Raw genomic sequence first — 21,582 nt, 5'->3', positions numbered from 1 at the left:
GCCTTCACAGATGTGTAAGTAACCCATGTCTTGGGCACTAATACACCCCCATACCATCACACATGCTGCCTTTTACACTTTGCGCCTATAACAATCCGGATGGTTCTTTTCCTCTTTGGTCCGGAGGACACGACGTCCACAGTTTCCAAAAACAATTTGAAATGTGCACTCGTCAGACCACAGAACACTTTTCCACTTTGTATCAGTCCATCTTAGATGAGCTCAGGCCCAGCGAAGCCGACAGCGTTTCTGGGTGTTGTTGATAAACGGTTTTCGCCTTGCATAGGAGAGTTTTAACTTGCACTTACAGATGTAGCGACCAACTGTAGTTACTGACAGTGGGTTTCTGAAGTGTTCCTGAGCCCATGTAGTGATATCCTTTACACACTGATGTCGCTTGTTGATGCAGTACAGCCTGAGGGATGGAAGGTCACGGGCTTAGCTGCTTACGTGCAGTGATTTCTCCAGATTCTCTGAACCCTTTGATGATATTACGGAGCGTAGATGGTGACATCCCTAAATTCCTTGCAATAGCTGGTTGAGAAAGGTTTTTCTTAAACTGTTCAACAATTTGCTGACGCATTTGTTGACAAAGTGGTGACCCTCGCCCCATCCTTGTTTGTGAATGACTGAGCATTTCATGGAATCTACTTTTATACCCAATCATGGCACCCACCTGTTCCCAATTAGCCTGCTCACCTGTGGGATGTTCCAAATAAGGGTTTGATGAGCATTCCTCAACTTCATCAGTATTTATTGCCACCTTTCCCAACTTCTTTGTCACGTGTTGCTGGCATCAAATTCTAAAGTTAATGATTATTTGCAGAAAAAAATAAAGTTTATGAGTTTGAACATCAAATATGTTGTCTTTGTAGCATATTCAACTGAATTTGGCTTGAAAATGATTTGCAAATCATTGTATTCCGTTTATATTTACATCCAACACAATTTCCCAACATGGAAACGAGGTTTGTGTGTGTGTTTTTATATATATATATATATATATATATATATATATATATATATATAAAAATACTTTTATATATAAATTGTACTTGTATAGCGTTTTTCTACCTTTTTTAAGGAACTCAAAGCGCTTTGACACTATTTCCACAGTCACCCATTCACACACATTCACACACTGATGGCGGGAGCTGCCATGCACGGCGCTAACCAAGCCCATCAGGAGCAAGGGTGAAGTGTCTCGCTCAAGGACACAATGGACGTGACTAGGATGGTAGAAGGTGGGGATTGAACCAGTAACCCTCAGATTGCTGGCACGGCCACTCTCCCAACTTCGCCATATGTATTTATATATATATATATTTATATATATATATATATATATATATAAATACATTGAGTGATTTATATCTTCCCCTTTACATGAAGAATTAACAAAGGCTGGAAAAAAAAAAGGTGCTGCGAACGAGTGTCTTTTCGTTTCTTTCTGGCCATCTTTGGGTCAAAGTTGGATGTGAAAGTTGACCAACTTGTGGGTTTATGTCCACAACCTTCTACTATCCAGGTGAGAGACATGATTTAGCATCTACAATTAACTTTCACCAACTCAGAGGCCATGCAGCAGCTCAACATAGCAGCATAAGCTAGTTAGCTCTCAGTGATCACGGTGCCGCTAAAAGTAGTTCCTCTGTGTTAGCACTTATATCGCTAATACTTGCTAACATTCAGGTCACGACATGTAAGTGGAGAATTGTTGGCGCTTTTTAGATGTTTTTTTAGCTGTTTTGTTAGCCGCCTCTTACTTGCTGTATTTTACGACTTAGAATGCAAAGAAAGAGAATTGTGTTCTTGTCTTACGTGTGCATTGTGAACCACCGGCACAGTTCCAAATGAGAAAGTACAGCTACCCTTTAAATGCAGGACATGCCAACATATATTAAAGAATGACTTGATGTTGCTATGTTAGCATACTAACATAACGTGGCCTCTCTGTGTGGAGTTTGCACTGGAACGCTGTCGTCTTAGTCCTAGTCCCAAAGACCAGGCCCCTGTCGTCTTAGTCCTAGTCCCAGAGACAAGGCCCCTGTCGTCTTAGTCCTAGTCCCAGAGACCAGGCCTCTGTCGTCTTAGTCCTAGTCCCAGAGACCAGGCCACTGTCGTCTTAGTCCTAGTCCCAGAGACCAGGCCCCTGTCGTCTTAGTCCTAGTCCCAAAGACCAGGCCACTGTCGTCTTAGTCCTAGTCCCAGAGACAAGGCCCCTGTCGTCTTAGTCCTAGTCCCAGAGACCAGGCCTCTGTCGTCTTAGTCCTAGTCCCAGAGACCAGGCCACTGTCGTCTTAGTCCTAGTCCCAGAGACCAGGCCCCTGTCGTCTTAGTCCTAGTCCCAAAGACCAGGCCATTGTCGTCTTAGTCCTAGTCCCAGAGACCAGGCCCCTGTCGTCTTAGTCCTAGTCCCAGAGGACCAGGCCTCTGTCGTCTTAGTCCTAGTCCCAGAGACCAGGCCCCTGTCGTCTTAGTCCTAGTCCCAGAGACCAGGCCTCTGTCGTATTAGTCCTAGTCCCAGAGACCAGGTCCCTGTCGTCTTAGTCCTAGTCCCAAAGACCAGGCCCCTGGTGCTTTGCAGAGGACGTCAACAGAAGGCGGAGTCATTAAAGCACATTAGAGGGCCCAATAATCTTGGCTCTTGTCCTTCCAGCCAATCATCTGTCACCAAGTGTGTAATCCAGCTAATCCTGAGTGGCCCCGCCCCCAACAACATGTCCCACTGACGCTGAAGGACCATGGCTCTCCGCAGATCGTCCTCCTCCACCTGGACAGGTGAGTGCCACAGTTAGGATAGAATAGAGAAGATTTCTCCCACAACAGGGAAATTGTTGTGTGTGTGTGACTTCCTGTTTAGCGTGTGTTTCCATAGCAACAAGACTAATGTGCTTGGTTGTCAAGGAGGCAGAGAAGTCCTCCGGCTTGAAAACAAGCGATCCTATTGGTTTAGTGTAGTGTTTACCAACCTGAGGTTAGGACAGTCCCTGGTGGGGCAAACATGCTTTATCAGTATCATGTTTGCTTCCAAAAGGTGTGCACCACAAAAACTGCTCATTATAACCATTAAACTTGACCTTTTTTTATTTTTAGTTTATCTATATAAAAATGAAAAACAATTATTCTTACTTCCTTTTTTAATCTATTTATTTATTTTAATCCTGACTTGCTTTTTTTTTTTTAATAAAACTAAAAACAATTATCCTTATTTCATTTTTAATCATCTTTTTATTTTTTATTTTTAATGCTGACTTCCTTTTTATTATTTTTATTTAAAATAAAAATTAAAATAAATATCCTTAATCCTTTGTCAATAATTTTTTTATTTAATTGAATTTTTTAAAATCCTGACTTCCTTTTAAAAATGTTTTATTTAAAATTAAAATAAAAACAATTATCCTAACTTCCTTTTAAAAAAAATTAAATAAAAACAATTATCCTTACTTATTTTTTTATCTATTTTTTTTATTTATTTAATTTTCTAAATCCTGACTTCCTTTTTTAATGTTTTTATTTAAAATTAAAATAAAACAATTATCCTTACTTTTTTTTAAATCTATTTTTTATTTAATTTATTTTTTTTAATCCTAACTTCCTTTTAATTTTTTTTTTCATTTAAAATAAAAAAATTTAAAATATATATATATATATGTTTTTATTAATTTTTATTTATTTATTTATTTTTCATAAAATTAAAACAATCCTGCTATCCTCATTTTGAAAAAAAAAATTGCACAAATTGTTTTGTAGGTGAAAGTGTTTTAAATATTTTGCTTCTCAGTTAATGTTGCTGATCAATTTGAATTATGTATTATTTATTGAATTTATTTCATTAAAATTTTCAGTCTCAAATGGTTAAATTCAGTCAACATTTTTTTTTATAGTTTAAGGATTTTATTTTATTTTTCAGGCAAATTGACGCACTTTAAATATTTTCTGTTATTATGTTAAAAAAATAAAATAAAATAAAATTCTGTTACAGATTAAAAAACAATGTCAATAAAATGTAATTGTAAATGTATGTTCTTTTAATCTTTTTCATTTTCTGTAATGTTTATACGGATATAATGTTATGCAGAGGTGTACTTACAACAATTTTAGACAGATGATACTATTTATAGTCGCGGCAGAGAGTAGAGGGCTGTAAATGTCTGCTTGCTTTGTTGTGTTCTTTATAATAATTGTTGTGTACTTCATAATAAGTACACATCAACAAGTATAGCATACATTGGAGATAGTAAAATTAGCCCTTAAAAAGTTTTGGTTTTTACACCATTTTGGTGTAAAAACATGCTAATGCTAAGCTAATATACATGATTTATTACTACCCTTCCGTAGTTGTCTGCTTTGAAACATTTGGAAAATAAAATATTCAACTTTATCACTAATGTAGCTTAGTGCGCACATACTAATAATCAAATGGAATGGTCCTCTTTTGGGATTAGAATTAATTTTATTTCCTAAATAAATATTGTTTATTGCGGTTTATTACATTACTCCAGTTCCAACATACTGCAGTTCCTCAGGATACAAATTTAATTGGTTCCGTGACAGAGCTCGTACCTTGAAAAAGTCGTATTGCAAAGCGGTGTCGTCCATTGGAATGAATTTAAATCTCACCTCTTCAAAACAGCCCAATTTCAACATGTAACTTGCTTTTTCAAAAAGGACAACTTTGAGATGACAAATATTGTATAAAGACAATACAATAGAATGTAGTACAAACAAATAGAGTAGTTTTATGAGGTCATGTAATAATAATGTACAGCATTTACCCTGGAGAGCAGCTTTCCCATATTTTCTTGGATAAATGTCTATAGCAGTGCTATGCCAAGTTAGCTAGCTCACAACTTCTATATTCTCTCACAACTTCTATATTCTATCAAAACATCATCTTTTTAACGATTTCTTTCTTTAGTACAACAAATGATTGTAAACATTCCATAAGGCGGTGTCATATGTTCATGTTTTTGCAGCAACATCACTCCTTTGAATGTTTTCTCACCTATAAAAATGTTTGGCATTTTAACAATACAAAAAAACGAACACAAATAATCAGAATAAAATGCATTAATGGGTATAAAAAGTACGAATACAACTACAATTGTCAGGTTCAAACACTAATGACATCTATTAAACAAGACAAGAGGCAAAGAATGAAACAGAGGCAGAATTCAATTTGGACTCAATGTTTAGGAGAAAACGTGTCGACCTGTAACCTCTTACAATGTCACCCACCCTCTGCCAAAAGATTGCACTCCTTCTTTATTTGACTTTCTCCCCCCACCTGACCACCGCTGCTTCCAGAGGGAAGTGGGTCGTAAACAGCGTTGCCTTTGGTTACCGAACAGTTCAAAAGAAGAGGTCGTAAAATAATTCAAAAAGAGTTCAAAGAGAGTTCATAAAATACTTCAAAAAGAGTTTGTCTGGAAATTGGGCAGATCCTGCCATCTGTCCGCTTTGAAGTCACAGTGGAGTTTTACGAGCCTTCTTCCTGGTAGGCCCCAAAGACAGCTCCCGTCCCCTGCCAGGAACTCAATGTAATACAAAGCTTTTGTGATAATTTAGAAACAATTATTCTAACAACAATAATATTTAGAAAATAATAAAAATGCGAGTACAACTACGACCCTTTAGAACACAGGTGTCAAACACAAGGCCCCGGGGGCCAAATCCTCATTTAATGTGGCCCGTGATCACCTGGAATTAATTTGTGTCTTTTTTCACTAAAAGTATTTAACTTTCATTTTGACAAAAAAAAAAAATGCATGTACTGCAAGCAATTTCTTTTAAACTTCATCTAATATTACATTCCAAACATGTTTGTGTTTGAATTAAAATAAGTACTTCAATATCAGCTCCACTCATGATTTTAAAGCAAGTTATCCATCAAATTGTTCACTGTGAAAATGACTTTTACGGCAAAACACTGCTAGGTCAGTCAGCTACATTTTGCCATGAATAAAAACATAGTTTGTACAGTAAAAACTGTGATGCTGCCTTTCCATCTTCCCGTTTGCAAAAAAAAACAAAGTATATTTTACAATGAAATCTTGGCAAAAGCTGTCAGTATTTTCCTGTAAAATCTACAGATTTTTGTTGCACTGTACAAAGAAAAACAAATACTTGTAATTTTGTCTTATGTATGGTGCCTGGACATTTTTTTTTATAATATTCACAAATTTGAGTGAGCAGGTTGTGTTATGTGTTGACTTTTTGTGTGGTTGGATTTTTTTTTTTTTTTGCTGCACCATGACTAGGGAAGGTTATTTGCATTTGCTGCACATAATTAAAGGTCATTGACCTGAATTACTAATGTCCTCATAACAACATTCTTAAAATGATTGCAGTCTCCCTGTGGATAATATTTCAACTTGAAGACGTCGGCGGGCCGTAGTTTGGGCACCGATGGCCTAAAACTAACACCAGAGGGAGTTTCTCCCCCATACTATATTCATCCTGGCCACCCTCCAGTTGCGAGGCCTGCTGCCACAACCCCAGCAGGCCAAACAGCAACTTCACAAATGAATGAATGAATAATTCAAGTGTATCTCTCGCACAGAAATGTTTGACGTCGACCTCGTACTTCCTCATGGTGGTTATGTAGGAGAGGCAGTGAGCTGTCCGTGGTGCTGGAACCAGGAAGCCTGCTGTGTTACCATGGCGACAGAATCCCTGAATAACCACAACCTTTATTATTGTCGCAAAAAGAAAGGACGTTTTCAGTCCGGGAACAAAAAAGATGAGGAAACATGATGACCCAGATCCAAGACTCACCTCCAACTTGTGTTATAAAATTCAGTGTATCAAAATTCAGTGGTAAAAAAATTCAGTGTAAACAAATCAGTGTTTGGGGAGTGGAGATAATGAGGCGAGAGAGCAGTAGTTCTGAGCCGGTGAGTTTATTATCAGACTTTCCAGAACAACAACTACCCTCTTCCCCCGGAAGTGTGTCCCCTTATAACTGGTCACGTCCCACATGTCCACCAATCCCCAGTCTGGTGATGAGAACAATTAGTGCCAAACTAATTCAGTATGAAAAGAATACAGTGTTTAAAATTCAGCGTTAAAAAAATCTGTGTATTAGGATACAGTGGAAACATTTTTAGAGTAAAAATCAATTCTGTGTTAAAAAAAAATTCAGTGTAAAAGAATTCAGAGTAAAATAAATTTTGAGTAAAATACATTCAGTGTAAAAAAATGCAGTGTATAAACATTAAGAGTTAAAAAAAAAACTATGTATAGAAATTCATAGAAAATGAATCCAATGCAAAAAATTATGTGTAAAAAAAATCAGGGTACAACAAATTCAATGTAAAAAAATGTAGTGTATAAAAATTCAGAGTAAAAAAATTCTATGTAAAAAGTTCAGTGTAAAAATCCAGTGTATAAAAATTCAGGGTAAAAAAATTAAATGTCAAAAAATCAGTGTAAAAAAAATTCAGTGTAAAAAGATTCAGAGTCAAAAAAAATTTGAGTAGAATAAATTCAGTGTAAAAAAATTTAAAGTAAAAAAATTCAGTGTCAAAAAATTCAGTGTATAAAAATTCAGTGTAAAACAATTAAATGTAAAAACTTCAGAGGAAAAAAACTCAATGTAAAAAAAATTAGTGTAAAAAAATTAAGTTGAAAAAGATTCAGAGTAAAATAAATTTAGCGTAAAAATAAATTCAGTGTAAAAACAGTCAGTGTATACAAATTCAGAGTAAAAAGAATTATGTGTATAAAAAATTCAGTGTATGAAAATTCGGTGTAAAAAAAATGTGCTGCCTCAAAAAGCAAGACTCACTTCCGATAAATGAAGACTGAAACAATTGATCCTGTCTCAGAAGAAGCCAATGAGGTGTCAAGTTTGAAGTCACATGACAGGTCTTGCATAAAAAAGGCAGTTAACTGGACATAATACAACTTCATTAACACTTTAATGGCCCGCTGGATCTTTTCAAACTATAGAAATGATTCTAATGGTTAGAATCTGCACTTGCAGCTGGGATAGGCTCCAGCCACCCCGGTAGAAAATGGATGGATGGATACATTTTTTTACACTGTATTTTTATACAGTGAATTTTTTTACATAGAATTTTTTTTCACTGAATTTTTATACACTGATTTTTTACATATTGAAATGTTTAGACACTGAATTTTTTTACACTGAATTTTTTATACACTGAATTTTTACATACTGAAAAGTTTAGACACTAAATTTTTTTACAATGAATTTTTTCTACACTGAATTTTTACATACTGAAAAGTTTAGACACTGAATTTTTTTACACTGAATTTTTTCTACACTGAATTTTTACATACTGAAAAGTTTAGACACTGAATTTTTTTACACTGAATTTTTTCTACACTGAATTTTTACATACTGAAAAGTTTAGACACTAAATTTTTTTCCAATTAATTTTTTCTACACTGAATTTCTACATACTGAAAAGTTTAGACATTGAATTTTTTTAAACTGAATTTTTTCTACACTTGAATTTTTTGTATACTGAATTTTTTTACACTGAATTTTTATACACTGAATTTTTTTTTCAATGAAATGTTCAGCATAATTTCATGTAAAAAAAAAATCCAGTTCACAAAATTCAATGTAAAAAATTCAGTGTAAAAACGTTCAGTGTATAAAAATTCAGGGTAAAAATATTAAATGTAAACATTTCAGTGTCAAGAAATTCAGTGTATAAAAATTCAGAGTAAAATAAATTTAGGGTAAAATAAATTCAGTATAAATAATTCAGTGTAAAACGATTCAGAGTAAAATAAATTTAGAGTAAAATAAATTCAATGTAAAAAAGTCAGTGTATAGAAATTCAGAGTGAAAAAATTAAATGTAAAAAAAATTCAGAGTAAAACAAAGTGTAAAAAGATTCAGCGTAAAAGTTCACAAAATTCAAATGCAAAAAATTCCGTTCCCTAAATTCAGTGTCAAAAAAAGTACCAAGTAGGGTTTCCTGACACCACACCGTGATGCCCGCGGAGGTCCCGACCCACTATTCGATCTACACTAGCGCTTGAACGTGAGACTCGGACATGGACTTGAATTTGAACGTGAGACTCGAACATGGACTTAAACTTAAACGTGAGACTCGGACATGGACTTCAATTTGAACGTGAGACTCGGACATGGACTTGAATTTGAACGTGAGACTCGGACATGGACTTAAACTTGAACGTGAGACTCGGACATGGACTTCAATTTGAACGTGAGACTCGGACATGGACTTGAATTTGAACGTGAAACTCGGACATGGACTTGTTGTTGATTGTCCAACAAATAAAGGACTTGACTTGCAGAGTCGCGAGGAACTGGACGAGGTCTGATCCGGGTGGCCACGGCTCTCAGCGAGTCCTCCTCCATCCACAGCGACGCCCTGTACCACCTGACCAGGGACGTGTCCGTCATGGGTCTGGACCCTCTGACCTCCAGCATCCACAAAGAGCAAGTCTGGAACGAGGAGGCCCAGAGTCTTCTGAAGGTGACCAATGAACACGTTTTTATGTCATTTTAGTCCATTTAGAAGTGTGAAACGAACTCATGGCTGTTACTTGGTGCTAGCATGTTAGCATGTTAGCATTTCAGTCAATTTTGTTAGCATAAAACAAAAACTCATGAATATTGTTATTTTGGTGCTAGCAAGTTAGCATGCTAACTGTTAGTATGTTAGCATTTCAGTCAATTTTGTTAGCATAAAACAAAAACTCATGGATATTGTTATTTGGTGCTAGCAGGATAGCATGCTAACTGTTAGCATGTTAGCATTTCAGTCAATTTTGTTAGCGTAAAACAAAAACTCATGAATATTGTTATTTGCTGCTAGCAGGTTAGCATGCTAACTGTTAGCATGTTAGCATTTCAGTCAGTTTTGTTAGCGTAAAACAAAAACTCATGCATATTATTTGGTGCTAGCAGGTTAGCATGCTAACTGTTAGCATGTTAGCATTTCAGTCATTTTGTTAGCATAAAACAAAAACTCATGGATATTGTTATTTGGTGCTAGCAGGTTAGCATGCTAACTGTTAGCATTTCAGTCAATTTTGTTAGCATAAAACAAAAACTCATGGATATTGTTATTTGGTGCTAGCAGGTTAGCATGCTAACTGTTAGCATGTTAGCATTTCAGTCAATTTTGTTAGCATAAAACAAAAACTCATGAATATTGTTATTTTGGTGCTAGCAAGTTAGCATGCTAACTGTTAGTATGTTAGCATTTCAGTCAATTTTGTTAGCATAAAACAAAAACTCATGGATATTGTTATTTGGTGCTAGCAGGATAGCATGCTAACTGTTAGCATGTTAGCATTTCAGTCAATTTTGTTAGAGTAAAACAAAAACTCATGAATATTGTTATTTGCTGCTAGCAGGTTAGCATGCTAACTGTTAGCATGTTAGCATTTCAGTCAGTTTTGTTAGCGTAAAACAAAAACTCATGCATATTATTTGGTGCTAGCAGGTTAGCATGCTAACTGTTAGCATGTTAGCATTTCAGTCATTTTGTTAGCATAAAACAAAAACTCATGGATATTGTTATTTGGTGCTAGCAGGTTAGCATGCTAACTGTTAGCATTTCAGTCAATTTTGTTAGCATAAAACAAAAACTCATGCATATTGTTATTTGGTGCTAGCAGGTTAGTTTGCTAACTGTTAGTATGTTAGCATTTCGGTCAATTTTGTTAGCATAAAACAAAAATTCATGAATATTGTTATTTGGTGCTATCAGCTTAGCATGCTAACTGTTAGCATGTTAGCATTTCAGTCAATTTTGTTGGCATGAAACAAAAACTCATGCATATTGTTATTTGGTGCTAGCAGGTTATCATGCTAACTGTTAGAATGTTAGCATTTCAGTCAATTTTGTTGGCATAAAACAAAAACTCATGGTTATTGTTATTTGGTGCTATCAGGTTAGCATGCTAACTGTTAGCATGTTAGCATTTCAGTCAGTTTTGTTGGCATAAAACAAAAACTCATGCATATTGTTATTTGGTGCTAGCAGGTTAGTTTGCTAACTGTTAGTATGTTAGCATTTCAGTAAATGTTGTTGGTATGAATCAGAAATTCATGAATATTGTTATTTGGTGCTAGCAGGTTGGCATGCTAACTGTCAGCATGTTAGCATTTCAGTAAATGTTGTTGGTATGAAACAGAAATTCATGAATATTGTTATTTGGTGCTAGCAGGTTGGCATGCTAACTGTTAGTATGTTAGCATTTCAGTCAATTTTGTTAGCATAAAACAAAAATTCATGAATATTGTTATTTGGCACTATCAGGTTAGCATGCTAACTGTTAGTAAGTTAGCATTATAGTCAATTTTGTTAGTATAAAACAAAAACTCACGGATATTGTTATTTGCTGGTAGCAGGTTAGTGTGCTAGCTGTTAGCATTATATGTAATTTGTTAGTATAAAACAAAAACTCATGAATATTGTTATTTGGTGCTAGCAGGTTAGCATGTTAGCAATTCAGTCAATTTTGTTAGTATAAAACAAAAAGTCATGGATGTTACTTGGTGCTAGCATGTTAGCATTTCAGTCAATTTTGTTAGCATAAAACAAAAACTCATGAAAAATGATATCATCAATGTCTGGTATCGGCCGGTATGGCTGTTTCAGTATCGATCCGCACATCACGTGACATTTGGATCTTAGTCGATCACTGTTAAAAAAAAACTATCTTCATGTCGATTACAAAATAATCTTTATAATCGTTTTTTTTAATTTGACAAAAAGTGGTATTGGATCGTGTAGGTGTACCTAATGAAGTGTCCGCCGAGTGCGCATCAAATCCACGGGGGGAAAAAAGGACATTTTCCACGCGTGGTCTGTGTGCCCCACACGCCGGAGGTGCGCACGCAGCCTGCACGCACACGCACACGCATGGTCGCAGCGTGTGCACGCATCTCCCCCGCGCGCGCCATGCTGCCGGTGCGCGCTTCCCTTTCCCAGTCCGAGCCGAAGCCCGTTGGCGATCCGCGCGATGCGACCTGTTGCCCCCCGACTGCGGACTAACCGCGGGGAGTTGTAGTGTCAAAGTGGCGGGGATGGAGCCGAGGGCGGCGGTGATGAATTCGGCTGCCGTCGTGCCAACTTTTATCGTCGTCATCGTCATCTTCTCCCACGTGTGTGGTTGTCTTTAGGCGGCCAGCATGCAGACCGAGGACAAGATCCCCGTGAGTACAACCTGCGTCTTTTTGCTACTGCGTGTACTACACTTCCTTTGCACCCGCAATATGCATGTTCTACCTCACTCATTCAAATGTTTGTTAGAAGATGTACTTTTACTCCTTCAAATAACATTAGTGTATCTGCACTGAGGAACTTTAGTGACTCTCTAGTCCAATCATTAGTGGAGACTAAAGTTCCAAAGTGTGGCCCCGGAGGACATTTGCAACCCGCAGATGTTTCTAACTGCCCGCGGAACATTTTAAAAATGCTATTAAAAAAACCCTAAACATATATAAAAAAAAAAAGGGAATAAAATACACAGAATTTTTTTACTCTGAATTTTTTTTAACTGACTTTTTTTTTTACTCTGAATTTTTATGCACTGATTTTTTACATACTGAAATGTTTAGACACTGAATTTTTTATATACTGAATTTTTTTACGTTTAATTTTTATACACTGAATTTTTTTTCAATGAAATGTTCAGCATAATTTGATGTAAAAAAAAAAAAAAAAAAACTTCACAAAATTCAATGTAAAATAATAAAATAAATTCAGTGTATAAAACATGTGTTTTAAAATTCAATATAAAGAACATTCTGTGTAAGAAATTAAATGTAAAAAAATTCAGTGTATAAAAATTCAGGGTAAAAATATTAAATGTAAACATTTCAGTGTCAAGAAATTCAGAGTAAAAAATTTCAGTGTAAAAAGATTCAGAGTAAAATAAATTTAGGGTAAAATAAATTCAGTATAAATAATTCAGTGTAAAAAGATTCAGTGTAAAAAAAGTCAATGTATGAAAATACAGAGTAAAAAATGTAATGTAAAACATTCAGAGTAAATAAATTCAATGTAAAAAAATCAGAGTAAAACAAATTCAGTGTAAAAATAATTTATTTTACTCTGAATTTTTATACACTGAATTTATTTTACTCTGAAATTTTTTACACTAAATTTTGATACACTGAATTTTTTTTACTCTGAATTTTTGTACATTGACATTTTACACAGAATTTATTTTACCCTGAATTTTGATACACTGAATTTTTTTTACACTGAATTTTTATACACAGTTTTTTTTTACATTTAATTTTTTACACATAATGTTCTTTACATTGAATTTTAAAACACATGTTTTATACACTGAATTTTAAAATGTATTTTCCATTAAATGGTCGGCATAATTTGATTATTTGCATAAATTCATTGTCAAAAAAAGTTTTCACAAGAGGTGAAATGTTACAGGACAAAGTTGCAATGTTGACTAAAACACTTATTTTATTTTTTTTTACTCTGAATTTTTTTTAACTGACTTTTTTACGCAGAATTTTTTTACTCTGAATTTTTATACACTGATTTTTTTTACACTGAATTTATTTTACACTGAATTTTTTTACTCTGAATATTTATACATTCAAATTTTTTACACAGAATTTATTTTAGCCTGAATTTTGATACACTGAATTTTTTTACTCTGAATTTTTATACACTCAGTTTTTTTTACACTGAATTTTTTTTACATTTAATTTTTTACGCAGAATCCATTAAATTGTCGGCATAATTTGATTTTTTGCAAAATTCAAATGCAAAAAATTCAGATACATATATTCAGTGTCAAAAAAAGCTTTCACAAGAGGTGAAATGTTATGGGAAAAAGTTGCAATGTTGACTAAAACACTATTTTTTTTTAATTTTGAAGCTGTCATCAATAATGATATATTGCATATTTAGTGTGTTTGCCATTTAAAAACGACACTTTCATTGACAAAAAGAGCATAAAACAAACAAAGTGTTGAAGTAAAAATGTCTGACTTATTTTTTCACACTTTTGTGAGTGGGGCCCAATCATCAACGGTCGTTGCTCAAAAACAATAATGAAATATAATAAATAATGTTATGAATTATTGAAGGATCCAATTACTTCACATCAAATATTACTCTTTGAAATATTTTCTAGGGAAATATTGCATATTTTGCGTTTGCCATGTTCAAAACAAAGTTTTCTTTGACAAAAAAGGGCATAAAGCAAAGTAACAAAAACAAATAATAAAAATGTATAATTGATGGAGAGATTTGAAGTTGATTTAAGCGTCGAAAGTAAAAACACTTATCACCTTTTTTTTTTACACTTTTATGACTGGGACCTTTTTGGGTCCCTGGGAATTTTAGTGGGATTTGTTTTATTAAACTATCATAGCTCAAAAAATAATAATGAATTAAAATCAGTGTTTTGATTTATTGACCTATTTCATGCTCAAATGACCTCACATCAAATATTACACTTTGATGTATTTTTCTGGGGGAAAATAATACACATTTTCTGGGTTTTTTTCCATAAACACAGGGCTTTGACAAAAAGAGCAGAAAACAAAACAAAAATAACTTTTTATCCACAGACCTAAAATTGATCTAAGCAGTTCTTCTCACACTTTTTCACTAAGAACACCTCAGAAAACACTCAGCAGTTGTGTAGTAGACCTAAGTATTCATTAAGTACCACCATAATGACAACATTAAATACAGTAGTGTATTAGACCTAAGTATTCATTAAGTACCACCATAATGACAACATTAAATACAGTAGTGTAGTACACCTAAGTATTCATTAAGTACCACCATTAAATACAGTAGTGTAGTAGACCTAAGTATTCATTAAGTACCACCATTAAATACAGTAGTGTAGTAGACCTAAGTATTCATTAAGTACCACCATAATGACAACATTAAATACAGTAGTGTAGTAGACCTAAGTATTCATTAAGTACCACCATAATGACAACGTTAAATACAGTAGTGTAGTAGACCTAAGTATTCATTAAGTACCACCATTAAATACAGTAGTGTAGTACACCTAAGTATTCATTAAGTACCACCATTAAATACAGTAGTGTAGTAGAACTAAGTATTCATTAAGTACCACCATGATGACAACATTAAATACAGTAGTATAGTAGACCTAAGTATTCATTAAGTACCACCATAATGACAACATTAAATACAGTAGTGTATTAGACCTAAGTATTCATTAAGTACCACCATAATGACAACATTAAATACAGTAGTGTAGTAGACCTAAGTATTCATTAAGTACCACCATAATGACAACGTTAAATACAGTAGTGTAGTAGACCTAAGTATTCATTAAGTACCACCATAATGACAACATTAAATACAGTAGTGTAGTAGACCCAAGTATTCATTAAGTACCACCATAATGACAACATTAAGTACAGTAGTGTAGTAGACCTAAGTATTCATTAAGTACCACCATAATGACAACATTAAATACAGTAGTGTAGTAGACCTAAGTATTCATTAAGTACCACCATAATGACAACATTAAATACAGTAGTGTAGTAGACCTAAGTATTCATTAAGTACCACCATAATGACAACATTAAGTACAGTAGTGTAGTAGACCTAAGTATTCATTAAGTACCACCATAATGACAACATTAAATACAGTAGTGTAGTAGAAATAAGTATTCATTAAGTACCACCATGATGACAACATTAAATACAGTAGTATAGTAGACCTAAGTATTCATTAAGTACCACCATAATGACAACATTAAATACAGTAGTGTAGTAGAAATAAGTATTCATTAAGTACCACCATGATGACAACATTAAATACAGTAGTGTAGTAGACCTAAGTATTCATTAAGTACCACCATAATGACAACATTAAATACAGTAGTGTAGTAGAACTAAGTATTCATTAAGTACCACCATGATGACAACATTAAATACAGTAGTATAGTAGACCTAAGTATTCATTAAGTACCACCATAATGACAACATTAAATACAGTAGTGTAGTAGACCTAAGTATTCATTAAGTACCACCATAATGACAACATTAAATACAGTAGTGTAGTAGACCTAAGAATTCATTAAGTACCACCATAATGACAACAATAAATACAGTAGTGTAGTAGACCTAAGTATTCATTAAGTACTACCATAATGACAACATTAAATACAGTAGTGTAGTAGACCTAAGTATTCATTAAGTACCACCATAATGACAACATTAAATACAGTAGTGTAGTAGACCTAAGTATTCATTAAGTACCACCATTAAATACAGTAGTGTAGTAGACCTAAGTATTCATTAAGTACCACCATAATGACAACATTAATGTCCGCCCTGAGATCGGTAGGTTGTGGGTTCAAACCCCGGCCGAGTCATACCAAAGACTATAAAAATGGGACCCATTACCTCCCTGCTTGGCACTCAGTATCAAGGGTTGGAATTGGGGGTTAAATCACCAAAAAATGATTCCCGGGCGCGGCCACCGCTGCTGCCCACTGCTCCCCTCACCTCCCAGGGGGTGATCAAGGGTGATGGGTTAAATGCAGAGAATAATTTCGCCACACCTAGTGTGTGTGTGACAATCATTGGTTCTTTAACTTTTAAATGCAGTAGTGTAGTAGACCTAAGTATTCATTAAGTACCACCATAATGACAACATTAAATACAGTAGTGTAGTAGACCTAAGTATTCATTAAGTACCACCATAATGAGTGTAGTAAGCCTAAGTATTCATTAAAACAAGGTAGAAGTTTTATTTTACAATTAAATTTGATATTATTGTAACATGACACACAGTTTGAACAGTAACACTGTGTTTAAATATTTCTTCTTTGGTGTACAACTAGAACTTTAGAGTGCCACAGTTTGAGAATGACTGATCTGGAGGTTTAAACGTTGAAGGAAAAAGCAAAGTATGAATATAGTCAGCTTATTGAGGTTCTGCATGGACTGTAGTCAGGTGTCATGTAGTACCACACGTACTGTATCCATGGCAACAGCATGGTGTGTCCTAAACAAGGCCTAAAAGTGCTGCCCCTATTCTTTGACCCCTGACTGCCATGTAAAGGCCAGCAGAGAATGTGCATACCTCACTCATACTTATTGTGGTCTTTGTTCCTGCTTTGTGCTTTATTGTCTTTCTGGGTCTCACTCCCACGTCTGTCCACCCCCACACAGTCCTCCACCTAATATACACCACACAGTCCTCCACCTAATATACACCACACAGTCCTCCACCTAATATACACCACACAGTCCTCCACCTAATATACACCACACAGTCCTCCACCTAATATACACCACACAGTCCTCCACCTAATATACACCACACATTCCTCCACCTAATATACACCACACAGTCCTCCACCTAATATACACCACACAGTCCTCCACCTAATATACACCACACAGTCCTCCACCTAATATACACCACACAGTCCTCCACCTAATATACACCACACAGTCCTCCACCTAATATACACCACACAGTCCTCCACCTAATATATACCACACAGTCCTCCACCTAATATACACCACACAGTCCTACACCTAATATACACCACACAGTCCTACACCTAATATACACCACACAGTCCTCCACCTAATATACACTGCACTGACTTTAGGACTTGGGGGCCACATGGGGCTCAAACTCAATTGGACGGGGGCCGAAAGCTTACTGCATGTAAAGTAACCATATGTATGTATATATGTATATATACAGTATATATATGTATATGTGTATATATGTGTGTATGTATTTATGCATATGTACAGTATATATGTATGTATATATACATACATATACATATATACACATGTATAAATACATACACATATATATACACGAATATGTATAGGCTACATATATATACTTATGTATAGGGTATATACAGTAAATAATTTTAGCCTATACATATATATATGTACTGTATGTATGTATGTATATATATCATCAATCAATCAATCAATGTTTATTTATATAGCCCTAAATCACAAATGTCTCAAAGGGCTGCACAAGCCACAACGACATCCGCGGTTCAGCACCCACTTAAGGGCAAGGAAAAACTCACAACCCAGTGGGACGTCGATGAGAATGACTATGAGAAACCTTGGAGTTTATATATTTATATATTTATATTTATTATATATAAATCCATCCATCCATTTTCTACCGCTTATTCCCTTTGGGGTCGTGGGGGGCGCTGGAGCCTATCTCAGCTACAATCGGGCGGAAGGCGGGGTACACCCTGGACAAGTCGCCACCTCATCGCAGGGCCAAATTACATACATACATATATATATATGTATGTATATGTGTGTATATATATATATATATATGATGGATGTATATATATGTATATATGTATGTATGTATATGTGTGTGTGTGTATATATATATATATATATATATATATATGTGTATGTGTGGGAAAAAAATCACAAGACTATTTCATCTCTACAGGCCTGTTTCATGAGGGGGGGTACCCTCAATCATCAGGAGATTTTAATGGGAGCATACGCATACCATGGTTTATATAGGGCACAGAGTGGGTGGGTACAGGCTGGCGTAGGGGCGTGGTGATTGGCTCATGTGTTACCTAGGAGGTGTTTCCGTCTATGGCGGCATGCTGTCACAATTTCGCTGCGCTTGTTGAGGGATGACAGGTCTGGACGGTAAATAATAAACAGTTTCTCTTTCAAGCATAGGTTATATCTTTTATTACCACTATTGTAAGGTGTGCTGGATGCAAGAATTTGCCATGTTATTGAATATTCAACATTATTGTCTTTGAGGTCCCAAATGTGTTTGCTGAGTTCTGTGGTATTTCGCAGGTTTTTGTTCCTGAAAGAAGCCTTGTGGTTGTTCCATCTGGTTTTGAATTCTCCCTCGGTTAATCCTACATATGTGTCGGATGTGTTAATGTCCTTGCGTATTACCTTAGATTGGTAGACAACTGATGTTTGTAAGCACCCCCCGTTGAGAGGGCAATCAGGTTTCTTTCGGCAGTTACAGTCTTTGTTGGTTTTGGAGTCGCTCTGTCTGGGGGCCGACGGCTCATTTGCAATTGTTTTGTTGTGGTTTGAGATGATTTGTCGTATATTGTTCATGCAGCTGTAGCTCAATTTAATGTTGTTCTTGTTGAATACTTTTCTTAGGGTGTTGTCTTTGGGAAAGTGTTTGTCAATCAGATTGAGGAATTTGTGTCCAATGTTAGTTGAGACGTTTTTGCTGTATGGGGGGTTGTACCAGATGATGTCGTTCCGTTTTCTGTTCTTTTTTGGCTGGTTTCCTCGCGTGGGTTCATAGGTGAGGGTGAAATTGTATCCGCTTTCATCAAGGGCTTTTTGGTACGGGGGGGGTTGCTTGGTCAAATTCAGCTTTGCTAGATGACAGCATCGATAGCCTTTTATTGATTCCGGTAGGTATTCTTTTCGTGGTGGTTGTTGGGTGGTTGCTGTCATGGTGCACGTATTGGAGTGTTGTGTTGGGTTTCGTGAATGGTTGGTAGCTGTTATTTCTCAGGTTGAAAGTGACGTCAAGGAAGTTGACGGTTTGCTTGTTGGCTTCAATCGTGATCCGTAGGCCGTTCTCTTTGAAAATTTGGCATATACGCTTCTTGGTATTCTCGCTGCTCCTTGGCGAGGCGCGACACACTGCCAGTCCGTCATCACGGTAAATACCAAGGTTCAGATTGAGGCTAGCGAGCTGGGAGAGGAGGAAACTCCCAACGAGTTCACACGTTTCTGCTCCGTCAAAACTTCCCATAGTGACGTCAAATGTTGCATTGTTCTTTTTTTGCCATGGTGTACTGTTGTGGATGAGAATGGAGTTTTTTGCGTGGATGATGATGTTTCTTGCCATGTCATCTGCTGGTGTCGGTCCACTCTGTTTCCTGAGATCCAGGGTCAACGCAGCCGTCTACCAGCAAGTTTTAGAGCACTTCATGCTTCCTGCTGCTGACCTGCTCTATGGAGATGGAGATTTCAAGTTCCAACAGGACTTGGCGCCTGCACACAGCGCAAAATCTACCCGTGCCTGGTTTACGGACTATGGTATTTCTGTTCTAAATTGGCCCGCCAACTCCCCTGACCTTAGCCCCATAGAAAATCTGTGGGGTATTGTGAAAAGGAAGATGCAGAATGCCAGACCCAAAAACGCAGAAGAGTTGAAGGCCACTATCAGAGCAACCTGGGCTCTCATAACACCTGAGCAGTGCCAGAAACTCATCGACTCCATGCCACGCAGCATTAACGCAGTAATTGAGGCAAAAGGAGCTCCAACCAAGTATTGAGTATTGTACATGCTCATATTTTTCATTTTCATACTTTTCAGTTGGCCAACATTTCTAAAAATCCCTTTTTTGTATTAGCCTTAAGTAATATTCTAATTTTGTGACACACGGAATTTTGGATTTTCATTTGTTGCCACTTCAAATCATCAAAATTAAATGAAATAAACATTTGAATGCATCAGTCTGTGTGCAATGAATAAATATAATGTACAAGTTACACCTTTTGAATGCAATTACTGAAATAAATCAAGTTTTTCAAAATATTCTAATTTACTGGCTTTTACCTGTATATATTAATACAATGAAAGTATAATTAGTAATTAATATAATTGGATATTAAATGTAGTACTATGAGTACCTTGTTTACTTCTGTGACAACCTCCTTAAAGTGTTGTCATCAATCATAAACATCAAGCAGCTAAAATGTGCCAAACATGGATAATGTGGAGAGAGTTTTGCATTTTTCCCATCATGCATTGCAAGGGGATATAAATGGGTGTAAATTTGAATTATGTGTTGTGTTTGGACATTTTTATAACATCCACAAAGTTCAGTGAGCAGGTTGTGTTGTGTGTGACCATGTGTGTTGATTTGTTGTGTTGTGTGACATGTGTGTTGACTTGTTGTGTTGTGTGACCATGTGTGTTGACTTGTTGTGTTGTGTGTGACATGTGTGTTCAGGCCCGGCCCTAACCAATCTGGCGCCCTAGGCAAGATTTTAGGTGGCGCCCCCCCCACATCGGCAGTGAAGTGTATATACTCACAAGAAACCGAATAGCTTTGTCTTTGACCTTTTTTTTTTTTTACTTACAACTATACCTAATATATAAAGGGGTGGAAAAGTGACTATTACCTGCAGGGCAAACATTAGCTAACCAGAAGGCAATAACAATGTAAACAAAAAACACCTGCTTAAAAGATCTAATACAAATGTCCCTGAGGAATGTAAGGTGGGAGTATTGTAATTACCTAACGTTACATTATTATTTTCCATAACAATTTAGCCCCCTCCACAATATTAACCCGACGTTAAAACAGAACTAGCTATTTATTGATTAGCAATTGCCGAATCATGTAACATTAGCTTAATGCTAAAAAGCCAGGTTACTATCACATTCTGTAACAGACAAATAATTTAATGTAGGCATACCTGCTACCTCTGTCTTTTCTCGTTTCTCCTCCTCTTTTCTCTTTTTTTCTTCCCTGGGCACCTGACAGTTTTGGCCGTTTTGACATCTTGTGTTGATTGTTTGATGTGGTGACGTCCAAAAAGAGTCATGATACGGGAAGGG

The 21,582-nt window shown here is 35.8% G+C and overlaps 1 protein-coding gene across 2 annotated transcripts in view; it reads left to right on the top strand.

Annotated features, from left to right (window-relative positions):
- Positions 1–21,582, top strand: part of ano2b (anoctamin 2b) — a 169,034-nt gene that overhangs the window by 10,312 nt on the left and 137,140 nt on the right. Inside the window, exons 2-3 of one of the 2 annotated variants that reach the window (XM_061961336.2) lie at positions 2,660–2,781; positions 9,304–9,485. In XM_061961336.2, the coding sequence (XP_061817320.1) occupies positions 2,745–2,781; positions 9,304–9,485 (219 nt within the window). In that variant the 5' untranslated portion in view covers positions 2,660–2,744. Of the gene's footprint in view, positions 1–2,659; positions 2,782–9,303; positions 9,486–11,940; positions 12,179–21,582 lie in introns of those variants that run through there. The other variant, XM_061961337.2, reaches the window with a different exon arrangement.

Source organism: Nerophis lumbriciformis, linkage group LG05 (genome assembly GCF_033978685.3).
Source record: "Nerophis lumbriciformis linkage group LG05, RoL_Nlum_v2.1, whole genome shotgun sequence".
NCBI classification, from domain to species: Eukaryota; Metazoa; Chordata; class Actinopteri; order Syngnathiformes; family Syngnathidae; genus Nerophis; species Nerophis lumbriciformis.
The sequence above is the reverse complement of the archived record's forward strand: the minus strand, read 5'-3'. Positions and strand labels throughout refer to the sequence as shown.